The sequence below is a fragment of the Zosterops lateralis genome (assembly GCF_965231275.1).
Source record: "Zosterops lateralis genome assembly, chromosome: 2".
Taxonomy (NCBI): Eukaryota; Metazoa; Chordata; class Aves; order Passeriformes; family Zosteropidae; genus Zosterops; species Zosterops lateralis.
In genome coordinates, this window is record NC_139763.1 from 50,075,028 (window position 1) to 50,096,843 (window position 21,816).

The 21,816-nt window shown below is 35.8% G+C and overlaps 1 protein-coding gene across 1 annotated transcript in view; it reads left to right on the forward strand.

Annotated features, from left to right (window-relative positions):
- MYCBP2 (MYC binding protein 2) overlaps nt 1–21,501 on the forward strand; it is a gene marked incomplete at its 5' end in the record, with an annotated part of 167,550 nt that extends 146,049 nt beyond the window's left edge. Inside the window, 21 exons of the mRNA XM_083884892.1 lie at nt 168–328; nt 947–1,103; nt 1,687–1,911; nt 2,511–2,576; nt 3,779–4,018; nt 4,157–4,255; nt 4,863–4,943; nt 5,535–5,801; nt 7,169–7,452; nt 7,603–7,699; nt 9,538–9,657; nt 11,220–11,321; nt 13,011–13,139; nt 15,657–15,789; nt 16,019–16,122; nt 17,233–17,421; nt 17,927–18,034; nt 19,035–19,244; nt 19,868–19,975; nt 20,179–20,344; nt 21,101–21,501. Coding sequence (XP_083741018.1) covers nt 168–328; nt 947–1,103; nt 1,687–1,911; nt 2,511–2,576; nt 3,779–4,018; nt 4,157–4,255; nt 4,863–4,943; nt 5,535–5,801; nt 7,169–7,452; nt 7,603–7,699; nt 9,538–9,657; nt 11,220–11,321; nt 13,011–13,139; nt 15,657–15,789; nt 16,019–16,122; nt 17,233–17,421; nt 17,927–18,034; nt 19,035–19,244; nt 19,868–19,975; nt 20,179–20,344; nt 21,101–21,216 — 3,162 coding nt within the window. The 3' untranslated portion in view covers nt 21,217–21,501. The remainder of the gene's footprint in view (nt 1–167; nt 329–946; nt 1,104–1,686; nt 1,912–2,510; nt 2,577–3,778; nt 4,019–4,156; nt 4,256–4,862; nt 4,944–5,534; nt 5,802–7,168; nt 7,453–7,602; nt 7,700–9,537; nt 9,658–11,219; nt 11,322–13,010; nt 13,140–15,656; nt 15,790–16,018; nt 16,123–17,232; nt 17,422–17,926; nt 18,035–19,034; nt 19,245–19,867; nt 19,976–20,178; nt 20,345–21,100) is intronic.
- Between the last annotated feature and the right edge of the window lie 315 nt (nt 21,502–21,816).

Genomic DNA, 21,816 nt, shown 5'->3' on the forward strand with positions numbered 1-21,816 from the left:
ATGTGTAACTTACTGTAAAAACTCTCAAATTCTCTGCCAGGAACTGTGTCAACTTCACATTCATTGTAAGACTGTTGCAGTTACTCTTAAATAGAAATGTTTTTGTTTAACTTAACCTTTTGTCTCAGAAAGTCTGTTAGTAACAAACAAATTGCTTTGCTCTGTAGGAAAAAGACACGCGAGTATGTGAACATCCTCTGTCGGATATAGTGATTGCTGGGGAAGCTGCTCACCCCTTACCCCACACTTTCCATCGCCTTCTTCAGACAATCTCTGATCTTATGATGTCTCTTCCCAGTGGTAGTGCATTACAGCAAATGGCCTTAAGGTAAGCACAAATCAAGAAAATTCTTGAAAAGGCTGGAAATGTTGTCGAGTTCCAGGTTAAAAGATTTTGCAATGTAAATAGTATGCTTGAAAACTTTGTGTGAGAAGGAGCACATTTATCCTTGCCACTAGAGAAAAGGTACATGAAAGACACTTAGGTGTTTATACATACAAATAATGATATAAAGGACTTTGTAGAGAGGAAAGTACTTTAAATTCCATACAGTCTCCACTATGAAAAAGAAAACATCTTGCAGAATAATATGGTAGGATCTGCATGTATGTGCATGGTAGTGTAGTACCCTTTGTCAGAAATCTGTCACCTGGATAGTATCTTTAAACTTGGAGATTTTTTAATGTGCATTTGTCTCAAACTGAATAATAATGAATAATAATGGTTGCATTTACTATTAAAATTCTAAGAAAAGTTTGTTCCTGCTTTCTTCAAAATGGTACACTAGAAACACTTGAGATCCTGCAAATTTGAAGTTAAATGTTTATAGAAAATACTTTGAGAAGCAAAAATGTAATTAATAGTTTCATGGGTAAGTTATATAGTTTCATGGGTAAGTCTTTTGCCAATATTCAAAATTTTAAAGTCAATTAAATGTGTTTTCAGGTGCTGGAGTCTTAAATTCAAACAATCTGATCACCAGTTCCTGCACCAGAGCAATGTTTTTCATCATATCAACAATATTTTGTCTAAATCTGATGATGGAGATAGTGAAGAGAGTTTCAGTATCAGTGTTCAGTCTGGTTTTGAAGTCATGAATCAGGCAAGTATTACAGCTCTGGCTCAGAAGCAGAGATCATTTGTGAACAGTCTGTGCTTCCGATGATTTAAATTAAAAGATTCCTTATTGCAATGTCGTATTTCATTGAACATATCTCCATTTAGACTCTCATATTTAGGTTTAAATATTGACCGTTAGCCTGCGTATCACTCAAACCAAAATTTTGGGGCAGTACTTGTAAGTGCTTGTTTGCAAGTGGAGTTTTTGGGGAATGTCATGGATTTGGTTAACCTGTTAAATATTGTGTACTTCCAGTTCTTCTTTGCTTACATCTTTTTCCTTCTGTTATTCCAAGGGGCATGAGTTAATACTTCTGTTTAAAATTTCTAAAGTGTTTTCTTCCATTTACTAATATATATTTAGGTATTTGCTGATACATTCAGCTCTTAGCTATTAATGTTTCCCTTAGTTTAAAGGACTGAATAATTTGAATCAATAAAGGACAAATTTCTTGGAGAGCACATTCATCAAAACAGAAATGTCTGTGCTGTTTTAAATATTGTAAATCATGCCTGTATTTGGGCTTACTCTCAAGTATTTAAAAAATTTCTATTTGTTTTCACAGGAACTGTGTATAGTGGTTTGTCTGAAAGACCTAACCAGCATTGTTGACATTAAAACATCAAGCCGACCTGCCATGATTGGTAGTTTAACAGATGGGTCTACAGAAACGTTCTGGGAGTCAGGAGATGAGGACAAAAACAAAACCAAAAACATCACAATTAACTGTGTAAAAGGAATCAATGCACGTTATGTTTGTGTTCATGTAGACAATTCCAGAGATCTTGGGGTAAGAGGAAAATAAAACTGTCTCTCATTGAAGGTCCATAGTCCAAAGCTGTATGTGTTTATCAATCAAGGAGCACAGTTTTCTTTGTCAGTTGGTAATTCTAATTCAGAAGTTCACATTTCAAAGTAAAGTTTGATTTAGAAAGGAGGAGCTGTTATGATCAGACCAGTCTGCCTGAATTTACAGTTACATGAAACTGAAGCTGGGAAACTTAATTCTTAGTGTCATGTTCTATTTCAGATGCATTTTCAATCATTTAATTATTTTTACTTACTTTTCTTGCTCATGGTTTCTGCAGAAGCATTGAAATAAGGAGCTGTCATAAAATCCAAATTTTCTAGACTTTCTACATTCTTTTTTATCGATCTATATGACTATGTTACATATATATCTGTATTTCAACTACAGCTTTTAATACAAAGAGTAGACTGTGTTAGAGAGCTGTATTTTGGTATTTTTTGTCCATGCTTTAGATCATGGGCATTTTTTTGTAATGAAGCATTTTTTCTCTTTTATGTATGTACTCTCTTAAAGCAGAAGAACTAGTCAGAACGGTCTCAGTTGAAGAGTTTCATTCTTATTTTACTTGTTTGTTGCAGAACAAAGTGACTTCCATGACCTTCCTAACTGGGAAGGCAGTAGAAGATCTCTGCAGAATTAAGCAGGTAAACATTTTAACAGTTGATATAGAAAAATTGCTGTCATTTCTTTGTGCACATACAAAAGATTTTTCTGAGTAAATAGTTTCCATTTCTTATAGTAGATAAATTACTTAGCAAATATCAGACACCTTACTAAGCCTTGGAAAATACTGAATTATTAATGACAGAATTCAGCTGTGTATAATGACTATTGATCAAGCTTTTATTCTTCTACTGAAGAGGTTATGTAAAATGTTCTTTAGATTAATTTAGTTTTAATTACTACATGGTAACTTATCCTTTCAGCTGTAGAGGGTTTCCAAAAAGGACTTGCAGAACATAGCCAGGGACTGATTCAGCTTTGCTCTCTTTGCTCTGACTTTTTTCCAACAGCTTTTTACCTTCCAGCGCACCCACATACTGTATCCTGTCTCACAGTATTAAAAAAAAGAAGTTAGCCTTGTCTGCTGCAGCACAGTTCCATGCAGACACTGATAATTAATATAGAAATGGGAAAGAAAAAATATTAGCTTGATTATACATGAGCCCATGGATAGGAGCGAGGGCTCACTTGGCTAAGGGGTTGAGTTTCTCTGACTAGTAATGTGAGGCACTGCACTCTATCAGTGCTTGGTTTCCAGTAGTGACATTGCAGTTTCATATGAAGTACATGATTTCATACAGTATTATTTATGTTCTTTTTTTTTAACTACTTATTTTAAAATAAACTTAATTTGATACAGCTCATCTCCCTTTTTTACAGTTAAGTCCTGTGTTTCTTGGGAAGGGTAGCAAATCCTGACTTCCAGAGAGTAACAATTTCTTTGGCAGGTGTTTGTGTGAATAGAGATGAAATAATGTATCTAATGATAATTGTGTGTTGCATTTTCAGTTAAATTATAGAGGCTGTTTTTTTCTTTTTTCATAAAAGTAGTGACCAAATATTAGTTTTAAGAGTTATTTTGTAAATATATGAACTGTTGCTTTGAGGATAAAAGAGATAGGTCATTATTTCTAATCAGCTTAACAGATAGAACAGAAATGGCTATATGTTACTTTCTAATCTGAACTCAGGAGGTTGAATATTTTTATGATTAAACATATGTCTTACTGCTCAGGTTGAGATTTTCATTACAAGCATAGTATTTGTTACAGTCCTATATGATAATAGATGACTTTTTGTTTGATATAATATTGGTTTCCAACTTTATGTTCCTCTTTAATAGGTAGACTTGGATTCAAGACATATTGGCTGGGTAACAAGTGAACTTCCTGGGGGTGATAATCACATCATCAAAATTGAGTTGAAGGGTCCAGAGAACACACTGAGAGTTCGACAAGTGAAAATTCTCGGATGGAAGGATGGTGAAAGCATTAAAATAGCAGGCCAGATATCTGCAAGCGTGGCTCAACAGAGGAACTGTGAATCTGAGACACTTCGAGTATTCCGACTTATAACATCCCAGGTGGGATTTTAATGATGTGTTACACAGCTGAAGTTACTATGAATTGTAGATGTTAAGTGCTTTATGTTGTCATGAAAAATGTCACATCTGCACAAGTTTATCTTTGAGATATGCTAATTATCATTGTCTTTCTTCCAGGTGTTTGGGAAACTTATCTCTGGAGATGCTGAGCCAACCCCAGAACAAGAAGAAAAAGCACTGTTGTCTTCCCCAGAAGGAGAAGAAAAAGTACACAATGTATTTATTTGTATTCTATCAATAATACTTTGCTGAAAAAAATTATCCAGGATGATTCTCAGTAGTTGTTCCATTTCTTATGCTGCATAATTTTTAGACCAAAACAGAAGTAAAATGTCACAATTGCTTATTTTTAAAATATCATAATGTATTTTTAGTAGTAAACCTTAGTGTCTTCTTTTAAAGTAAATTATAACTGAGGCATATGCATTTAATGGAAACACCACAGTAATGGTGATGCAAATGATACCTGCAATTACAGAAGTACTTAACACTTGTAGTCATGGTCAACCTCAAGAGGCTATTATCTTTTACCTCGAGAGGCTCTGTTAATATGCAGAGAAAAAGTATGAAGAAATTGCACTCCACTTGTTTTGCCTATTTTCTTTGATGCTTAAATTCCTCTTACAAAGAGAAAGTAGGTACATACATACATTGAAGAGGTATTTATTAAGCATAGTTAAATTGATCTTGCTTATATATCTTCCTGTAAAATTAGCTACTAACTTATAAAACACAGTTTGTTGATGCTTTCCGTGTTAATTGCTACAGTAATTAAGAAGTGTTCTTGAAACTTTTGGTCTAATGCTGTGTGCTTTTTGTGAAGGCAACATCAGATGCAGACCTGAAGGAGCACATGGTAGGGATCATATTCAGCCGGAGCAAACTGACAAATTTGCAGAAACAGGTTTGTTCTTTTTGAAATTATTTGAGGATTAAATCTTAGTGTCTTGTAATAAATAAATAAGTTAATTTTCGGTGAAGATTTTCACAATAATAGAGCTCTTGATAAATTTTGAAATTTTTTAGTTTAGTAAGTTAAGCAGACTCTACTCTTCTGTCGCTCATCTTCGCGAACATTATAGTCTCCTAAAAATGCTTTTTACCCTGCTATTGTTTCTAAAATTTATCTTTCTGACTATTAATTTGAACAAGAGATTATTTTAATAAGTCCTTTTTATTTGTGTATGTTGAGTAAATTTATTTCTTAGGGGATTTGTGGAGTACTTCTTTTTAGCCTGAATTTTACGTAAAAAGTAAATTAAAAGGCAGAATCTGAAATAAAATAAAAAATAATTTCAATTAAATATTCCAGAATAAATATGAGCAAATTCAGCATTTTATTAATCATCTGACTTTATGCTAAAAAGTCATTTAAGTATAGGCCAAATTTCACAGGTTTCCTATTTTAGCCATGCTCGCGAAGGTAGGTAAACCATGACATTTTGCACTGGCTGGAAGTTTCTCAGCACTGTTGTGTTTGGCCCCGTTTGTGCAGGTGTGTGCCCACATCGTGCAGGCCATCCGCATGGAGGCAACGCGTGTCCGCGAGGAGTGGGAGCACGCCATCTCCAGCAAGGAGAATGCCAACTCGCAGCCCAGCGACGAGGACGCCTCCTCGGACGCCTACTGCTTCGAGCTGCTCTCCATGGTGCTGGCGCTCAGCGGCTCCAATGTGGGCCGCCAGTACCTGGCCCAGCAGCTCACTCTGCTCCAGGACCTCTTCTCCTTGCTGCACACTGCTTCTCCCAGGGTGCAGAGGCAGGTGAGTGCTGACCGCTCCTCCAATGTCTCAGCATTCCTAGAAATGCATCTTCAGAATCCGAAAATCACGTGCTGGAAAGAAATACAGGAATTGAAGTGTCGGGTTTTAGAGTGTTCGGTTTTTTTCTTAATAAGTAGAGCATGGTAGAAATATCTGTCAGATGAACAGCACAGTGGTTTTTCAGTATTTCATGTTAAGTGTATTTAATGCCCATGCAGCCTGTGTAGGCAAGATGAGAGGCTCTTAGTTACCAGTCTGTTATGGATCTGGCATGAGTCCTCAGCATCTGTGTCTTACTCTAAGTGTAGTAGTGTGGAACTAGACAGCTCCTTTCTACTCTTGGTATCCTCAAGGTGAGTTTTAATCTGTTTCTTTCTGAATTTGAGTGTTTTCTGAGTGTATATATAGTTACTTATAAGTATATAATATATAAACACATATATATATGTTTAATAATGTATAAACATATAAAATATTTGCATTAGTACAGTTAATGCACTATTTTTTTTGCTAGGTGCTGTGCCTTCTTCAGATGGATTTTAAGTTTCTGTTGCAGAGGTTTTTTGTGTCTCATACTCTTTATTCTTCCTTCTACAATTTTTGATCTGTTAAAATTTCATATCTCAACTTGCCTGGAGGCAGATACTTAGTAATTTTGATACACTGCAGATACGCAATAGCTTTTCAAGAGAACATTGAGGGCTTGCAAAATTATGTATGGAATGTTAAATGCTTAAGCTTTCATCAGCTTTCATGATGGTTTGGACCAAACTTTGCATGGTATGTGCAATTTCAACCCCAGCTTCACCGGTTGGTAAGGTGATGTCATTTCAGGACAACTCTTGTTGGGTCCAGAGCTATTGGCATAGCAAAAAATTCCAGTTACACCATCAAAAGGAAGCACAAAGGACTTGGAAAAGAGTATTGTAATTCTCAGCACCTCAGGCAAATACTTGGTTAGAAGTCTAAAGTGTCTCTAACAGTTCTATCACAGTTTGTGACATCTCAATAATGCATGGGAAGTGTATGACATGTCTGTACCATGCAAGCAAATCAGGGTTCTACAAGCTTTTGTATCACTTTTACTCTAAGTCCAGTACCAAACATAATTTTGTTATTAAGTGGGACTTAAGTATTGTTTGAGTGAGATCAGTTTTAGACTCTTTGGCCTTGTCTTGCTGCTTAAATTAATAAACACTTCATCGTAAAGTAGAATACTGCAGAATTTCTTACAGGACTAATTAAATACAGCAATTAGATTGAGTCCTTCTAACTGAAATAATTTGTGAAGCAAGACTTTATTTGATTTTGCTTGAAAATTCTTGTTCAGAATTGTAGTGATCTGATTTTATTTTTTTTTTGTCCAGGTGACATCATTACTGAGACGTGTTTTGCCCGAAGTAACCCCCAGTCGCCTGGCAAGTATTATAGGCGTGAAGTCTCTTCCACCAGCAGATATAAGTGATATAATTCATTCAACAGAAAAAGGAGATTGGAACAAACTAGGTATCTTGGACATGTTTTTGGGATGCATTGCCAAAGCTCTCACTGTACAGCTAAAAGCCAAAGGAACTACTATCACAGGAACAGCTGGCACTACTGCAGGCAAAGGAGTTACTACAGTCACACTTCCAATGATCTTCAATTCCAGGTTTGTTTAAAAATATGTAACAAACGACAACCTACTGTATGCTGAGCATGTACACTATTTCTTTGTGTTGGATTTTGACAAATACTGACAATATAATGATGATACTTATTATTTGAGTTTATTTCATCTCTTACCATTTATCCTTTGCAGCTATATTCGGCGAGGTGAAAGTCATTGGTGGATGAAGGGGTCAACACCTACACAGATTTCAGAGATCATCATTAAACTCATTAAAGACATGGCAGCAGTGAGTTTCTATCCTTTAAATGTGGATGATATTCAAATATTTCTGATAATGAAAATTACATTTTCTATTACTTTTGTTACAGTTAGTATCAGATTGAGCTATTAAATGTGAATTGGTCTCAAGAAAAAAAAACTCAATACATTCTAGATAGAGTAGGGTTAAGAGCAGTAGCAACGGAGTTCTGATTCTGCTAAACAGAAATCCAGTTTTGAAATAAGCTTTTTAGTAAGTTTGCTTATATGAGAAATTTAAGAGGTAAACAATTGAGTCATTTTTTTAACATTATGAACTTTAAAGCTTAATTTTTAAATGTTGAACACTCAGAACATCAATTGAAAATGAAAACGTACCTGTGGAAAAAAATAATAGCATTGTTTTCATGTATGTATGTAGACTTACCGTATGATTTTCTTGTTGAGATTGAATTCTTTCAGTCAGTGAAATCTACATTTACAGTTACATACTACTTTATTTATCTGGGCTTAAATTTTCCATAGTTCTTCTTCAGAAAAATAATTTGGTGGAAAAACTGATGAAAAGTGAATCAGATATTTCCCAGAAACAACACTGGCAAAAGAAAAAAGGGTTTTTATATGTTTTTGGGAAAGGAATTTAGGTGGAAGATTATTTTTGTTTTCCTTAATTCTGCAGCTGTTTCAGTGAGATGCTCTAAATGACCCTGAATCTCCTCTGTGAATATCTTCGAAAGGTTTTTGGTATCTTCAGGATGGGAGTCCTATTTTCTAAACCATTCACTATGCTTATATTAAGGAGGTTCCTTCTCTAAGCTGCTGAAACTGGATGGGAGTTCTCTGCAATTGCTACTGTTGATTCTGACTGCAAGATTTTAGAATCTCACAATTGACAAGAGTTACAATTAAAGTCTGTTTGTGTTGGAAAACTTTTTTTTGAGGCTTTCTAGAGCTGGTAATTATCAGCAGGGTGGCATCAGTCTAACTCTCTGCTTCATAAGAGTTCCAAATGTGATTCACATAACCTTTTCACCATTTGCAATGTGTAGGTACCTGGATCTGAGTTAGTCAATACAGCTTCCTTTTTAGAGTTCACCGAATCTCAATTATGTGTCACCTTCACCATGAATTTTAGAACTTTAGAAATTGCATTAAGAATTGAAGGATGCAGCAGCCTCTGAATCAGAAACTTATGTATGAGTCAGTGCCATAGGCTCAGAATGTTAGAAATTGGAAAGTATGCTGTGGTTCTGATGTTTACTGTGTACTTGTCTTTATTTCTTTCTAATACAGGAACTGTGGAGTCTATTCAGGGGGCTGAGCTAGGCATGTGAAGCTAATTTTTCTAGGCACCTACTGTGATCTGTGTGCTGGTCACAGTCACTTATCCATGCTCTAGCGCTCCATCTTTCTTTCTCCAGGAATGGGGGACTCCTCAGGAAAAGGACCTTCCATTACTCAAATCATATGCCCTCTACCTATTCCAAGTTAATTATTCTAGTAGTTGCTCAGAGACAGCATCAATCAGTAACCCCAGTATTTGAGGACTATTTTTTACCAGATCTATCTAATTTGAAAATCAAGGCCAGGTTGGATGGGGCTTTGAGGTACCTGGTCTAGTGGAAGGTGTCTCTACCCATGGCAAGCGTGTTGGAACTACATGATCTTGAAGATCTCTTCCAACACAAGTTATTCTGTGAAAACACCTGATTGATTTTGATTGATTTATCAAAGTCATCTCCAATTTGCTCTTTCTCTGTGCTAACTTGAGATACTAACCTAATGTTTTGTAACTGTTCTAATTACAATTTTAGTTGCTCTTAATATTAATAAAAGTTGTAATAAATTGAGTTTCCTCTTTAACAGGGTCATCTGTCAGAAGCTTGGTCACGTGTGACCAAGAATGCTATTGCTGAAACCATCATAGCTCTGACCAAAATGGAAGAAGAGTACAGATCACCTGTGAGGTGCATTGCAACAACCAGAGTAAGAACTTCACCAAACTTAGCATTAGTTCATTGTAAATGTGCAGTAGGAGCCCATTCAAGAACCTTCTGATATGTCAGAAATAGACAAGTCAAAACTGAATAATGATTAAATGTGCATCCTGGGGATCTCAGAAATAATGAACAGATGTGATGTCTGTATACATTTGGGGGTTTATTCTTTAAATAATTCTGCTTAAAGTTTATCACACTTGCCTTACACTAAATCTGAGATCATCTGTGTGGAGAGTTGCACAATATGTATCAGCTGTCTTTCAGCTCTCTAAGCAATTATTATAAGTGTTTTGACTTCTAAGTAATCAGCTGACACATCTCAAGGCTATCATGAAAACACTCTTAACAGATGTTCTCTAGGACAATTAAGCTAAGCTTCACGTGTTTGTCTCAAAAAATATTTGCTGAGCCCTTTATTACTGACATGGTATAACCTGGTGGTTTTCTTTTCTTAGTCTTTACGTTGTAAGTCTTTTATAGAAACTAAGGACTACTTTAACATGAACAGATTGCTTGAAATACCATGAAAAGCATATTTGTAAATTATGACATTCCTGCTGTCATTGGGAGTACATAGTTTAGCTTCTCAAGTTTAATAATTACATATAAAAGTTTAAAAAAATTGCAGTGATTTCAAGCATTTGACACTCATGTTGTTTTCCATCTTAAAAGGCTGTACCAGTTGTTCTTTTCATCTTTTTTTTACTCATATAGTCTCTGATTTCTGGAGGTCACAGTCTCAGACTATCACTGGCTTCTGCTGTCATCATATTAGTTTAATCAGATCTTGGAGGAGCCCTGAATGTCAGCCCAGCTGCTCCTGTGACTGAATGTAGTTCTGTCATGGAGATTTGGGGGTTTGGGGGAGACTCTCAACAAAAGCAATTTTTTTCAGATCAAATGTTTGATTAAAAATTGTTCCAAAATGCGGATGTTAAGTGCCTTTCAGTTTTGTTTGCACTGACACATTATCCTCATGTAGCTCATCTGTTCAGGATTTCACTGTAGTCGGTAGAGAAGAAGAGAGAAAAGCTTCTTTTGACTAGTTAGCTCAGTTACCTTTTCTAGGTAATGCCAGTTGCCCTATGCAGTGAGGAGGGAATAAGGAAACCAATCTCACTTGAGCTGAAGGTTTTGGGTAGTTGTTTTTAGGGTTGATTTTATTTTTATTAGTCTGTGTCCTTGAATTTCTTCTTCCCCAAAGCCTGCAATGTTTGGGAGCAACGTGCAAGTCTATGTTTGTCATATTTCTTCATAATGTGCTTTGTGGTTGATCTTTCTCCACTTTTTCTTTCCTGTGTGCTGACCACTATGTTTATAATCATAAAGCAACATACCTGAAATAAACAAGGTAGTTCCCAAAAGTTAAATAAGTTTTATTGTGTTCCTGACTTCTTTTGGAAAATAAACTTGCATTGTATGAGTAGGGTTCAGCTAACAGTAACAGAGTTTGCGGGTAATGGTGGCATTCTAATCTGACAATTTTTATCTCTTCAGTATTTGGTGTGATATATCTAAGACATTTAATTCTACCTTGTCTTTCAATAGCTGTGGCTGGCCTTAGCATCCCTCTGTGTACTTGATCAGGATCATGTTGATAGACTATCCTCAGGAAGATGGATGGGAAAGGATGGGCAGCAGAAACAGATGGTGAGACTGAAAAATCATATGGTTTTGTGGTGTTTTTTATTTATTCACTCATCAAATAATTTAGAATAATGATAGAGAATGTTAAGCTTGGCCGTTCTCCCTTTTCTTCCATCCCAGTGGGGATTGTATATACATGTTTGAAGTATTTGTATTCTGCTCAGAAAACAGAAATTCCAACTTAAAACAGTAATGTTGCAATTCTACCAGTATTCAGGATGAAACAAGACCTTCCTAACACCTGTGAGATGAGTTTTTAGTAGATTGACTCAGTTTGTACAGCACCCTTTGTCAGAGCTTTTTCTTTCTGTCTTATCCCCTGTCATGAAATAAAATCAATTCTTTTGTGTTACTCAATAACTACTTCTCTGTAATTCAGCTTCCTCTTCCCCATCTCACTAGAGAATGATTACCCCAGGGAGAAACTCCTTCTAACTGAATTTAGTAAAACTACCTTGACTCAGAAGATTTATGAATTTGATATGAATTGTGATTCTGTCCATACTTTTCAGTTGATAAAATGCCTGTACTTTTCAGTATGACAAAAAGCTTGGGCTTTTTAAATTTAATTTTAGAAAGAGCACAGTAATTAAGTTGGTCTCTATATATCTTGGTTAGGTGGACCCCTGTGGGAAGCAAGGGAAGGGTGTGCAATAGCAACCAAGCATAGTTAGAGCAAAGAAGCATCCAAAGCAGTTCAGTGTAGGTAGAAACAGAATACAGGAGGCATAGAGCTGCAGCAGCGGCAAGGAATAAAACTCTGATGAGAAGGAAGCAAACATAGAGATTTCTGAGGTGATGAAGAAAGTCAAGGCTCTTGGAGATGTCAGAGGAGCAACCAAGACATTGTCAAGCAGGTATTCAAGCTGCTGATCCCAACCTGAAATTCCCCAGTCCTGTTTCACATCAGGACATTCAAATGCTGAGGTGAACTACCCACCTGTGTGTCCCTACCAGAACTGTTTTGAAAGAACTCTGTTCTAAGTTGCATGAGAGTGTCATGAAAATCATGTGTTCTGGTATTACAATGGAAGCGTCTTCTCAGACATGTCAAAATCAGCATAGTGAAAATCCATTGAAGTCCATTTGTGGGGATGTTTTGAATTGCAAAACAGAACCCTGCTGGATTAAAAAGAAAAATTCTATCACTAGAGCAACTTAATTTTATGATGGATTTTGAAGTTCATTACTTCAACCTAAGGTTTCTGAGGTATGGATGACCTACAGCTTTGTTTAGATGTTTGAAAAGAGTAAACACACCATATCAAAGTAATGAAGGGTAAGTATCATGCCTGTTGACTGACCTGAGTACTCATATCTCTGAACTTTCCTGTTAACATGCCCATAACACATTGTTATGCTACCACATAAACCTCTTCTCAGACTAGTTGAAAGCGGTCTCAACTGTATTGTGGAAAAACACACTTTTGGAGCATCACACAAAATATGAGATGAAGAATATCAGAAAAACTGATGTCATAAATTGAGGGGGTGTGTGTCAAGGAATAATTGTTTAAATACTGATTATTTTAAAGATAGCATTAATAGTCCAAACAAGCTCTTTATCTACTTTTAGAAATTGGAGGGGAGGTGTGGGGTGTGTGACTGAGGGGAGAATAAAAACAGATGCTGAAAGGAAGTGAAGGATTTAATAGAGGAATTATTTCTTTTTTTTTTTTTTTTTTCTCTCAGCCAATGTGTGACAACCATGATGATGGTGAAACTGCTGCAATCATTTTATGTAATGTCTGTGGGAATTTGTGCACAGACTGTGACCGATTCCTTCATCTCCATCGGCGAACAAAAACTCACCAGAGACAGGTAGAGTATACATGGCCCCAAGTTGTGTGCACTGCATTGTGTGCATCTCCCCAGATAAAATATAATCAAAAGGTAGTAGCAGATACTGAATCTGAAAAAGGTGTTATTTGTTTTGGAGATGGGATAGATGTCTTTCCAGTTAATTCTCTTTAGTTGATTTTGGTTACATTTTCATGTCCTTTGTCTTTTAGAAAGATTAGAAAATCTTGCAGCGGTTCCTAATTCTAGTTCTTATGCTACATCAGCTTTTTTTCTCTTGTTTAACATTGCTTAGGAATGCTTTTTTAGGAGGATTTAGAAGCTGCATAGACTTTCTTAAGAATATATTGGTTCTTTATTCCTGTTAAATTTTATCTCTTTTACTACTTCTGTCATATGAGTCAGTGCTTGTCAACCTCTTCATTTCTAATCTATGCGTATTCCTTTTTAATATCCAGGAACATGACTTGATAGTAAATATTCCTACTGGTTTCCCTGTGAGTCTTCCCTTATCTTTCAGTATTCCTCTAGCTTTCACTGTGTTTTCACAGATAAATATGTTGCCCTATCCATAAGCTTGAAAATTTCCTGACTTCTTTAGGGTTTGTTTTTAGGATTGAAACTTGGACTAGTTATGAGTTTTATAACTTGCTGAGTATTCTGTTAATTACTATTCTTCTATGGTATTCTTTTATCCCTTTCATCTCTAAATTTGAAACTGCATTTTCTTTGACTTTTTTCTTATTGTCATTGAAATTAATGTTGAAGATGCCTTTACTTCTGGAATTATTGAAGATTTCTTCTTTCTTGCCATTATTTCTCATTTATTGTTTTTTGTAAACCTTTATTTTCCCCTTTCCCTCTGACTACTTATATTTGCAGAAAGATTAAAATAATAAATGGCATTAATAAAGTTACTTCAGTGGAACTCAGTCCTCTTCTCCCTCTTCTACAATGCACATATATATTAACTTTTTAGTTATGTTCAGGAATGGGCCTTTAAAGGAGATGATAATATCTCCTTAAAGTACAATGTTTTCTGTTATTTAGCAGCCTTGGAGTGCATGAACTGGATTGTTGTCAGGTGAAACTAAAAGCAAATCAAAAGACAGATGTAGAGACATGCTGCTAATGGTCATTCAGTGCAAGGGATCAGCTGGTCTAGAGTATGTGTAATGTAAACATCAGACCTTTGGAACTGAGTTTCACTCTCCAGTGAAACATTCCTCTCTGGTGCCACAGCACTTGCAGTGTAGTCTCAGCCTGGTACTTTTATATGTGTCTGTTCCCTTCTATTTCTTAGCCAAAATCTTTGCAATCCCCTTTGAAATTTTCCCATTTCATCATCCTAAGAAGATCATTTTATGTCTACTCTTCTGTCATGGCACAGCACAGTCTAGTCTCATTCATTTTTCTGATTTCTCCTATATAGCCTGTTCAGATTACAGTTGATAAAAAGTAAGTTCTTATCTCACAGAAAACCTCACATTTTTTCCTTTTATCTGTCCAAAATAGCTACTTACTAGATTTTCCTATTTACTTATAAAAGCATGTTTAAATTTCTGCTCTTTATTCACCACTTTTATCTTTACATCTCACGTGTTAAGCCTCTCAAATTCAATTTTAATTGTCATGTTCCCTCTGTCCTGTTTTCTGTTGGCTTCCTGTTCTTTGTCCGACTTCAGTTACACATAACCCCTTTAATGTTATTTTCTCTCCCCTCCAGAAAGGACAGCCTCTAAGTTACTCAGATGTACTTATGTGAATACTTTGTGAAGCAGTTAGGGGTTTTCTTTCTGATTCTAGTAAGAATTAAAGTGAGTTGTACACTTCCATACCTGGGAAAGTTCTAACTATTATTGCATTGCAGGTGAAACAAATGCAAAGAGAACTGCCTTCAAAGCTTGGGAAAGGAGCAAATGAAGGGACTGCATGAAATTCCCTAAGGGTCTCATGCAGTTGTTTGTTTGGTTTTTTTTACTTTGCAAAAACTTTATATTTTCCTCATTGTAGCCAGAAGTATCCACTGTGTATTTATGTGAAAGTCAAAAATATTAATATTACATACTTCTATAATTGTTATTCTATAGTACATTTTATTAAGACCCTAATTCTTAATGTTGCTTTGATAAACCACTAGCATGATTATGTGAAGATATTTCTGATGTTATATTGTGCTTTTAATATTCCGTGGCCTACTGGATGCATTGGGTAGGAATTATGAAGTCCAAGTTCTTATTTATTAAATCAGAAAAAAAAGTTGCAGCTCTATTCTTAACATTGCTGCACTATTGTTTCTCTACTATGTTAGATCAAGAGTTAATTTTATTTTTACTTCTAAAAACCTGAAACCTTTATCCTGCATATCTACAATATGTACAAGTTAAGGAATGTATAAAAGAAAAACAGCTTGCTGTAGACAATCTCCACAGAATCTATAAAATGCCTGGTGTAAATCCAAAGAGAGAGTGACAAAAGTAACAGACACCATACTCTAACTAAACACGCTATTTAGTATTTGTTTGGTTAACTTGACAGGTGTTCAAAGAAGAAGAAGAAGCTATCAAAGTTGATCTCCACGAGGGCTGTGGTAGGACCAAACTTTTCTGGCTGATGGCATTAGCAGATTCTAAAACTATGAAGGCTATGGTGGAGTTTAGAGAACAGACAGGTAAAACACAACTGTCACTCCTTGCTCTTTATCCTGATTATTACGATTTTCACCTGCTTTAGGGCAATGCTTTTAAATGTTTGTTAATAAAAGTAGAGTAGTTTAGCTGCATAAGAATCATTGGATTTCTGGCTGTTTTCTGTGACTGCTGCTTTTGATGTCTGATAGTGTGTCAGTCCCTTGTGTTTCATTAGAACATTTTTTCCCTTGTTCTCTCTTGCGGCCGTAGGCAAACCGACCACCAGCAGTTCTGAAGCATGTCGGTTCTGTGGATGTAGGAGTGGAACAGAATTATCAGCAGTGGGAAGTGTTTGTTCTGATACAGACTGCCAGGTATGTACTAGCAAATATCAATCATCATTAATTACATAAATAGAAAAGGTCAAAGGATGAAGTGGGCTTCTTATTTTGAATAAGCCTTGTTTATCCCTGTGGTTCATTTTAAATCAGATCTCTCATACAAAAAAGTTCCAGCATTGAATGTTACCATTCAAATACTTCCGAGTTTGTAAATGCTTATTTTAATTACAGACTACAAACACTAATAGTCAACTAACATATTGGATAGTTTCATTATTATCTTCAAAAGTATCTCAAGTTTTCACAACAGCCTTGCAATTATAAAGTGAAATACACACTGTCAGTGTAAAGTCAAATGTACCGGAAAGCTCGATAAAAAAAGTTTGCCCAACAGTGTGTGTTATGTGAGTGTAGAACATTTAAGACTTGGCCAGATTTGTCACCTGTATCCACGTGTCCTGAGTGTTTCTGTGCCCCACAGTGGGCGCAGTTGGCAGAGAGCCAAATCATAACCAGTTTCTTACCTCACCTTACTCGTTTCTGTCTACGCGGAGCAAATTGGTCATCTTTTTTTCTCTCGCAGCCTATGAAGACATAATACTAATGTTAATTAAATTCAGTTCAGTTTGTTGTTAGCTTCTGGGTAACTTTTGTGAGTTTTCTATTTATTAGAGATGGAAATTAGAAGTGGTTAAAAATCCATTTCCATGTAAAATTGCTTTATGCTGATTAATAATTAGCTTATAATGTATTCTTAAGAGTGGGTTACTTGAAACTTCTCCAAAATCTGCAGATCTCTTAAAGGCCGTTAATACAGGGTCAGCAATGTTTATGCAGGAAGCACTCAATATATAAAAAGCACACAGAGGATCAAAGAATAGTTCTCTTTCTATTGAAAGTTTAAAGTTACGGTTTCATTAAGCCATTTGCATTCAGGAGCAATGCAGGTAAACACAGGAAACATTGTTACTTTAAGTACACAACGTTCAGATTTTCCCAAGTACCTGAGGCAGCAGCAGACTATAAATCATGATTCTCCCATCTCAGTTTATTGCATGGACCAGCAACCCTTCAAAAAGTGACACAGTCAGAACACTCAGTGAAGGGGAAAAACTGATTAACTCTTTACTTTAAATTTGTTAGGAGTATGCTAAGATTGCCTGCAGCAAGACACACCCCTGCGGTCACCCCTGTGGAGGCGTTAAGAATGAAGAGCACTGTTTGCCCTGCCTGCATGGCTGTGATAAAAACGCTACAACTCTTAAACAAGATGCTGATGACATGTGCATGATCTGCTTTACTGAAGCACTTTCAGCAGCACCAGCTATCCAGGTTTTTTGCTTGTTGATTTGTTTCCCCTTTTAAGAGATTACTATCATGATTGTAATGTGTAGTATGAAGGAAGTGAAAATATAAAGTCTTACAAATTATGCTCTTGAAAATTTGAAAAAAGGCATCATAACAATGGTTAAGCTACTTTAAAAGCTTTCTTTTTGTCTGGCATTCTATTTCAAGAAAGCAGGTTGGCTCAATTTAGTATGCTGTGTCTACTTTATTAAAATACATGGTGTTTTATAAAGGAGAAGAACATCTGAGGTAACCAGTGGATACAATTCACATGGATTTCATATTATCCGTAGGTGATCTTGGAGTGGTTATGATTTTAATGCCCATTTTATGTTCTTTCTCGTTGCTAAGAAGAAAATAGGGATCTTCTAGGATTTTAAATAAATTAATATTGGAATTTATATATGTTGCCACTTAAAAGCAAATAAGTACTTCTACTTTAATGGTTATTGTAACTTAAATATTCACTTACACTTACTCTTTCCTAAAGCTGGACTGCAGCCATGTTTTCCATTTGCAATGCTGTCAACGAGTACTAGAAAACAGATGGCTTGGGCCAAGGATAACTTTTGGGTTTATGTCCTGCCCGATTTGCAAGGTAAATGACCTGTGTGCCTGCCAAAGTAAAGCAACTTATCTGATACTTTGCTTTTCCTTTTTTTGTTTGTTAATACTGTAATGCTTGTTACAGTATACATGAGTTGTACATGACTTGTTTCCTCAATTCCACCTAATGCTATAGAAAGACTAACATTGACACTTCGCTTTACCTCCTCCTACTGTTCCCTGAGGTGTCCTCTTAAAAAGAAAGCACAGTGCAGATATTGTCTTAATATTGTTTTATTCTTACCACCATCAGCTTACAAATTCCCAGTATTTGGTGATGATGGAGAGAAGTAGTAGTAATCTTAAAGCACACTGTCTTGAAGCAGGAGTTCTCCATTTTACTAACCACTGTTAAAGCTGCTTTGCTTTTCAGCATTAGGGCAGAGCTGAAGAATACATGTACTTAGTTCAGCTAAGTTACTAACAATTCCTCTTGTACTCTATAAAATTTATATTGCTGTAAGTAAAAGCATGTGATAGCTGCTGGAAAGAGCACCTCACCCTACCCTAGGAATATGAAATTTGGGAATGGTCAGCCATGCTGTGGTTCTTCTGTCATGTTGTGCTGTAATTTATGACAATAGCTCATGGTCACTGATTGATAAAGAGCTGCCATAGAGGACTGTCAGTCATTATGCTTGATTGCTGAGCTATAAGCCAAAAAGGAAATTACAGAAAATACACAATCAGAATATTCCTGTGCTGTGGTGAATATTTCATATACTCTTCACCACCACCCTGGCTGTTACTCTGTTGGAAGGGTTGATGTTCCCATATCACAGCAGGCCATAGAAAAAGCATTCATGGATACTATTTTTGCAGCAAAAAGAGTTCTTTCTATATCAGCCATTTTTTGAAATGTCCATTGTCCAGGCCTGTATGTTTTTATGACATCTGTCATGCTATTTGTGCCTGACCATAACACAAATTATCATAGCTCTTGGGATAAAGATGCAAGATACTTTAATCAGCTTTTTTTTTTTTAATTTCAGAACAAAATCAATCACACAGTATTAAAGGATTTGCTTGATCCAATCAAAGAACTCTATGAAGATGTAAGGAGAAAAGCACTAATGAGATTGGAGTATGAAGGGTTGCACAAGAGTGAGGCCATCACAACACCGGGTGTTAGATTTTATAATGACCCAGCTGGCTATGCTATGAACAGATATGCTTATTATGTTTGCTACAAGTGCAAAAAGGTATGCTGTTATTTATGAAATAAATGTATGTTATTTCAAAATTAGTTTCTTAAAACAGAACATAGGTTTAATATATTCTGTACGGAGCAGAAAAGCAGGAAAAATTGTTGTTTATAGAATCATAATTTTAAAAATCAAGTGCTGGGCTAATGAAATGTACATAGTATCTTGGCTAGTAAAGCTCAAGTGTGTATACAGAGCAAAATGAAGTACTTTGTATTTCAAAAGCACCTTGAGTCAATGGCCACTTACAAGAAGGTGCAGTACTTCCTCCAGTACCTATTCACCTCAAGCTGCTACTTAGGGTTCATAGAGCATCCAAATACTGTTTCAAAAGCCTTACAGTTGTTTGCACAGAGCAGGGTATGTTGCAGTTTTTGGTCTTGTTCATCCTGAGACTGAGGGACATTGTCTGAGTGCCTCAAAACCTCAAGTTTGTGTGAGTGCCTCAAAACCACGTATACCTACAGGCAGAGTTAAGAGAGATCAGAATAGGGGAGGCCACTGAAATGGCAATCATTCATCATATTCGCCTTACGAATGGAATTGGTTGAACTGAAAAGGATAGTTTAAAGAATATTTGTCTCTGGTTTAACATGCAATCATTTCTATATGCAATTAAGGCATATTTTGGCGGTGAAGCTCGTTGTGATGCTGAGGCTGGACAAGGAGATGATTATGATCCAAGAGAGCTTATTTGTGGTGCATGCTCTGATGTTTCAAGGGCTCAGGTGAGTAAATAACTTCTCTTCACGTTTTTAGTTCATTCTGAAAATCTGAGTACCTGAGCTGTACAATAATTCAGTCATTTGTAATTACATGTATTGTACAATCTTGTATACCATTAATATATTCTACAGAATGTAGGAGTGAGTTGTTGGGATTGTTGGAACATGGCTACTTCATTGACTGGTGATTGCTTTCCTTTGTTCAGATGTGTCCCAAACATGGTACGGATTTCTTAGAATACAAATGCCGCTACTGCTGTTCAGTTGCTGTTTTTTTCTGTTTTGGGACAACACATTTTTGCAATGCTTGCCATGATGATTTCCAAAGAATGACAAGCATCCCTAAAGAAGAGCTCCCCCACTGTCCTGCAGGTAGGACTTTGACCAAGCAAATTTACCATACTGAATTCTGAAATAAATAACAAATTCTAATTGATACTAGCTTTTCTTGGTGATTTTTTTTTTTCTGGCAATGTCATTGCACTGATCATTTAAACATTAGCAACTTTGATAGAGAAAGACATTTCAATTTCCCTATGCCAGGTCAGACTCCAGATGTAGAATGACGTGTAAAACTATACTGATAAAATTAACACACTATCAAGTGATATATCTGTACTTAGGTAGCCATTATCTGCAAACTGTTACCCCAGTGCCTTAGTTACTGAGTTCATGTGCTGTATATTGATTTGATATTAGTATTTACTAATTGAGGGTAAAAAGTGTGATATTTTTGTTAAGATATTTACATAGAATAAGTAAACAAATTACGATTCCTGCTATAACCTTAGAATTATTGTTTACTGTATAATGTAACTCTCATTCATTATTATCAGTTTTTCTCTTAGCTTGTGCAAGTTTCTTCGACAGTATTAATGAGATAAAACTTCCTTAAGTGACTCTCTATAAGCATCTTGTGTTTTTTAATTTGAATTTGATTGGTTTCAATTACATGGCAGTTTGATTTTTTTTTTTCTCTTCAAATATCAATTCAACATTTGAACAAGATGTATTACTTTCACTTAGTTTGGGTTTTTTTTAAGGAAATGTAATACATGTTTGTTTACATTGTCTGCAAGCAGTAATCTATTTTTTCTTTTTTTCCTCTCGTTCTTAAATTCACTGTAGGTCCCAAAGGTAAACAACTTGAAGGAACAGAATGTCCACTTCATGTTGTCCATCCACCCACTGGTGAAGAATTTGCTCTGGGTTGTGGGGTTTGCAGAAATGCTCACACTTTTTAGATGAGCATTTTTTTTTAACCAGAGCAAAACAGGTGCCCTCATCCCTCAAGTGTCCTGAAAACAAAGTCTAGCTGGGATGAGGATGGGACCATTCCATAACCCAGGTAAAAGGAACAATTTACAGTGCAAGAAGGATGCCAAATACCATGTACATAATTCTTGCTGTGAGATATTGACATTTTTTGAACCGAGACATCAAAATTTGTGAGGTGTTTGCATGTGGCCATTACAGTCATCGGCTAGGAAACATTGGACATTTACAAATAAACAATTGTTATTAAAGGATCTGTGTGTCTGTGGACTATGAATGATGCTGGCTTTCAGGAGAAAGAAAAAAATATTGGTTATTGTATACTGACTTTTTGTAATCTTGTACAATTGTAATGCATCACAAGTGGGGATGGGAAAGAGGAATATTCTGGTTTATTTCCTAGACTGTTATAAAAAAAAATGTGTTAGGAAGGCGTAAATGTAACAAGTATCACACTGTATATAAAGGTATCAATGTTTGTCCTGTATAAGAAATATTAAATTACAACAGCAGTTTCATTTAAACTTCTGGGTTATGTTTGAGCCTGAAATTTTAATGAAGTGCAATAC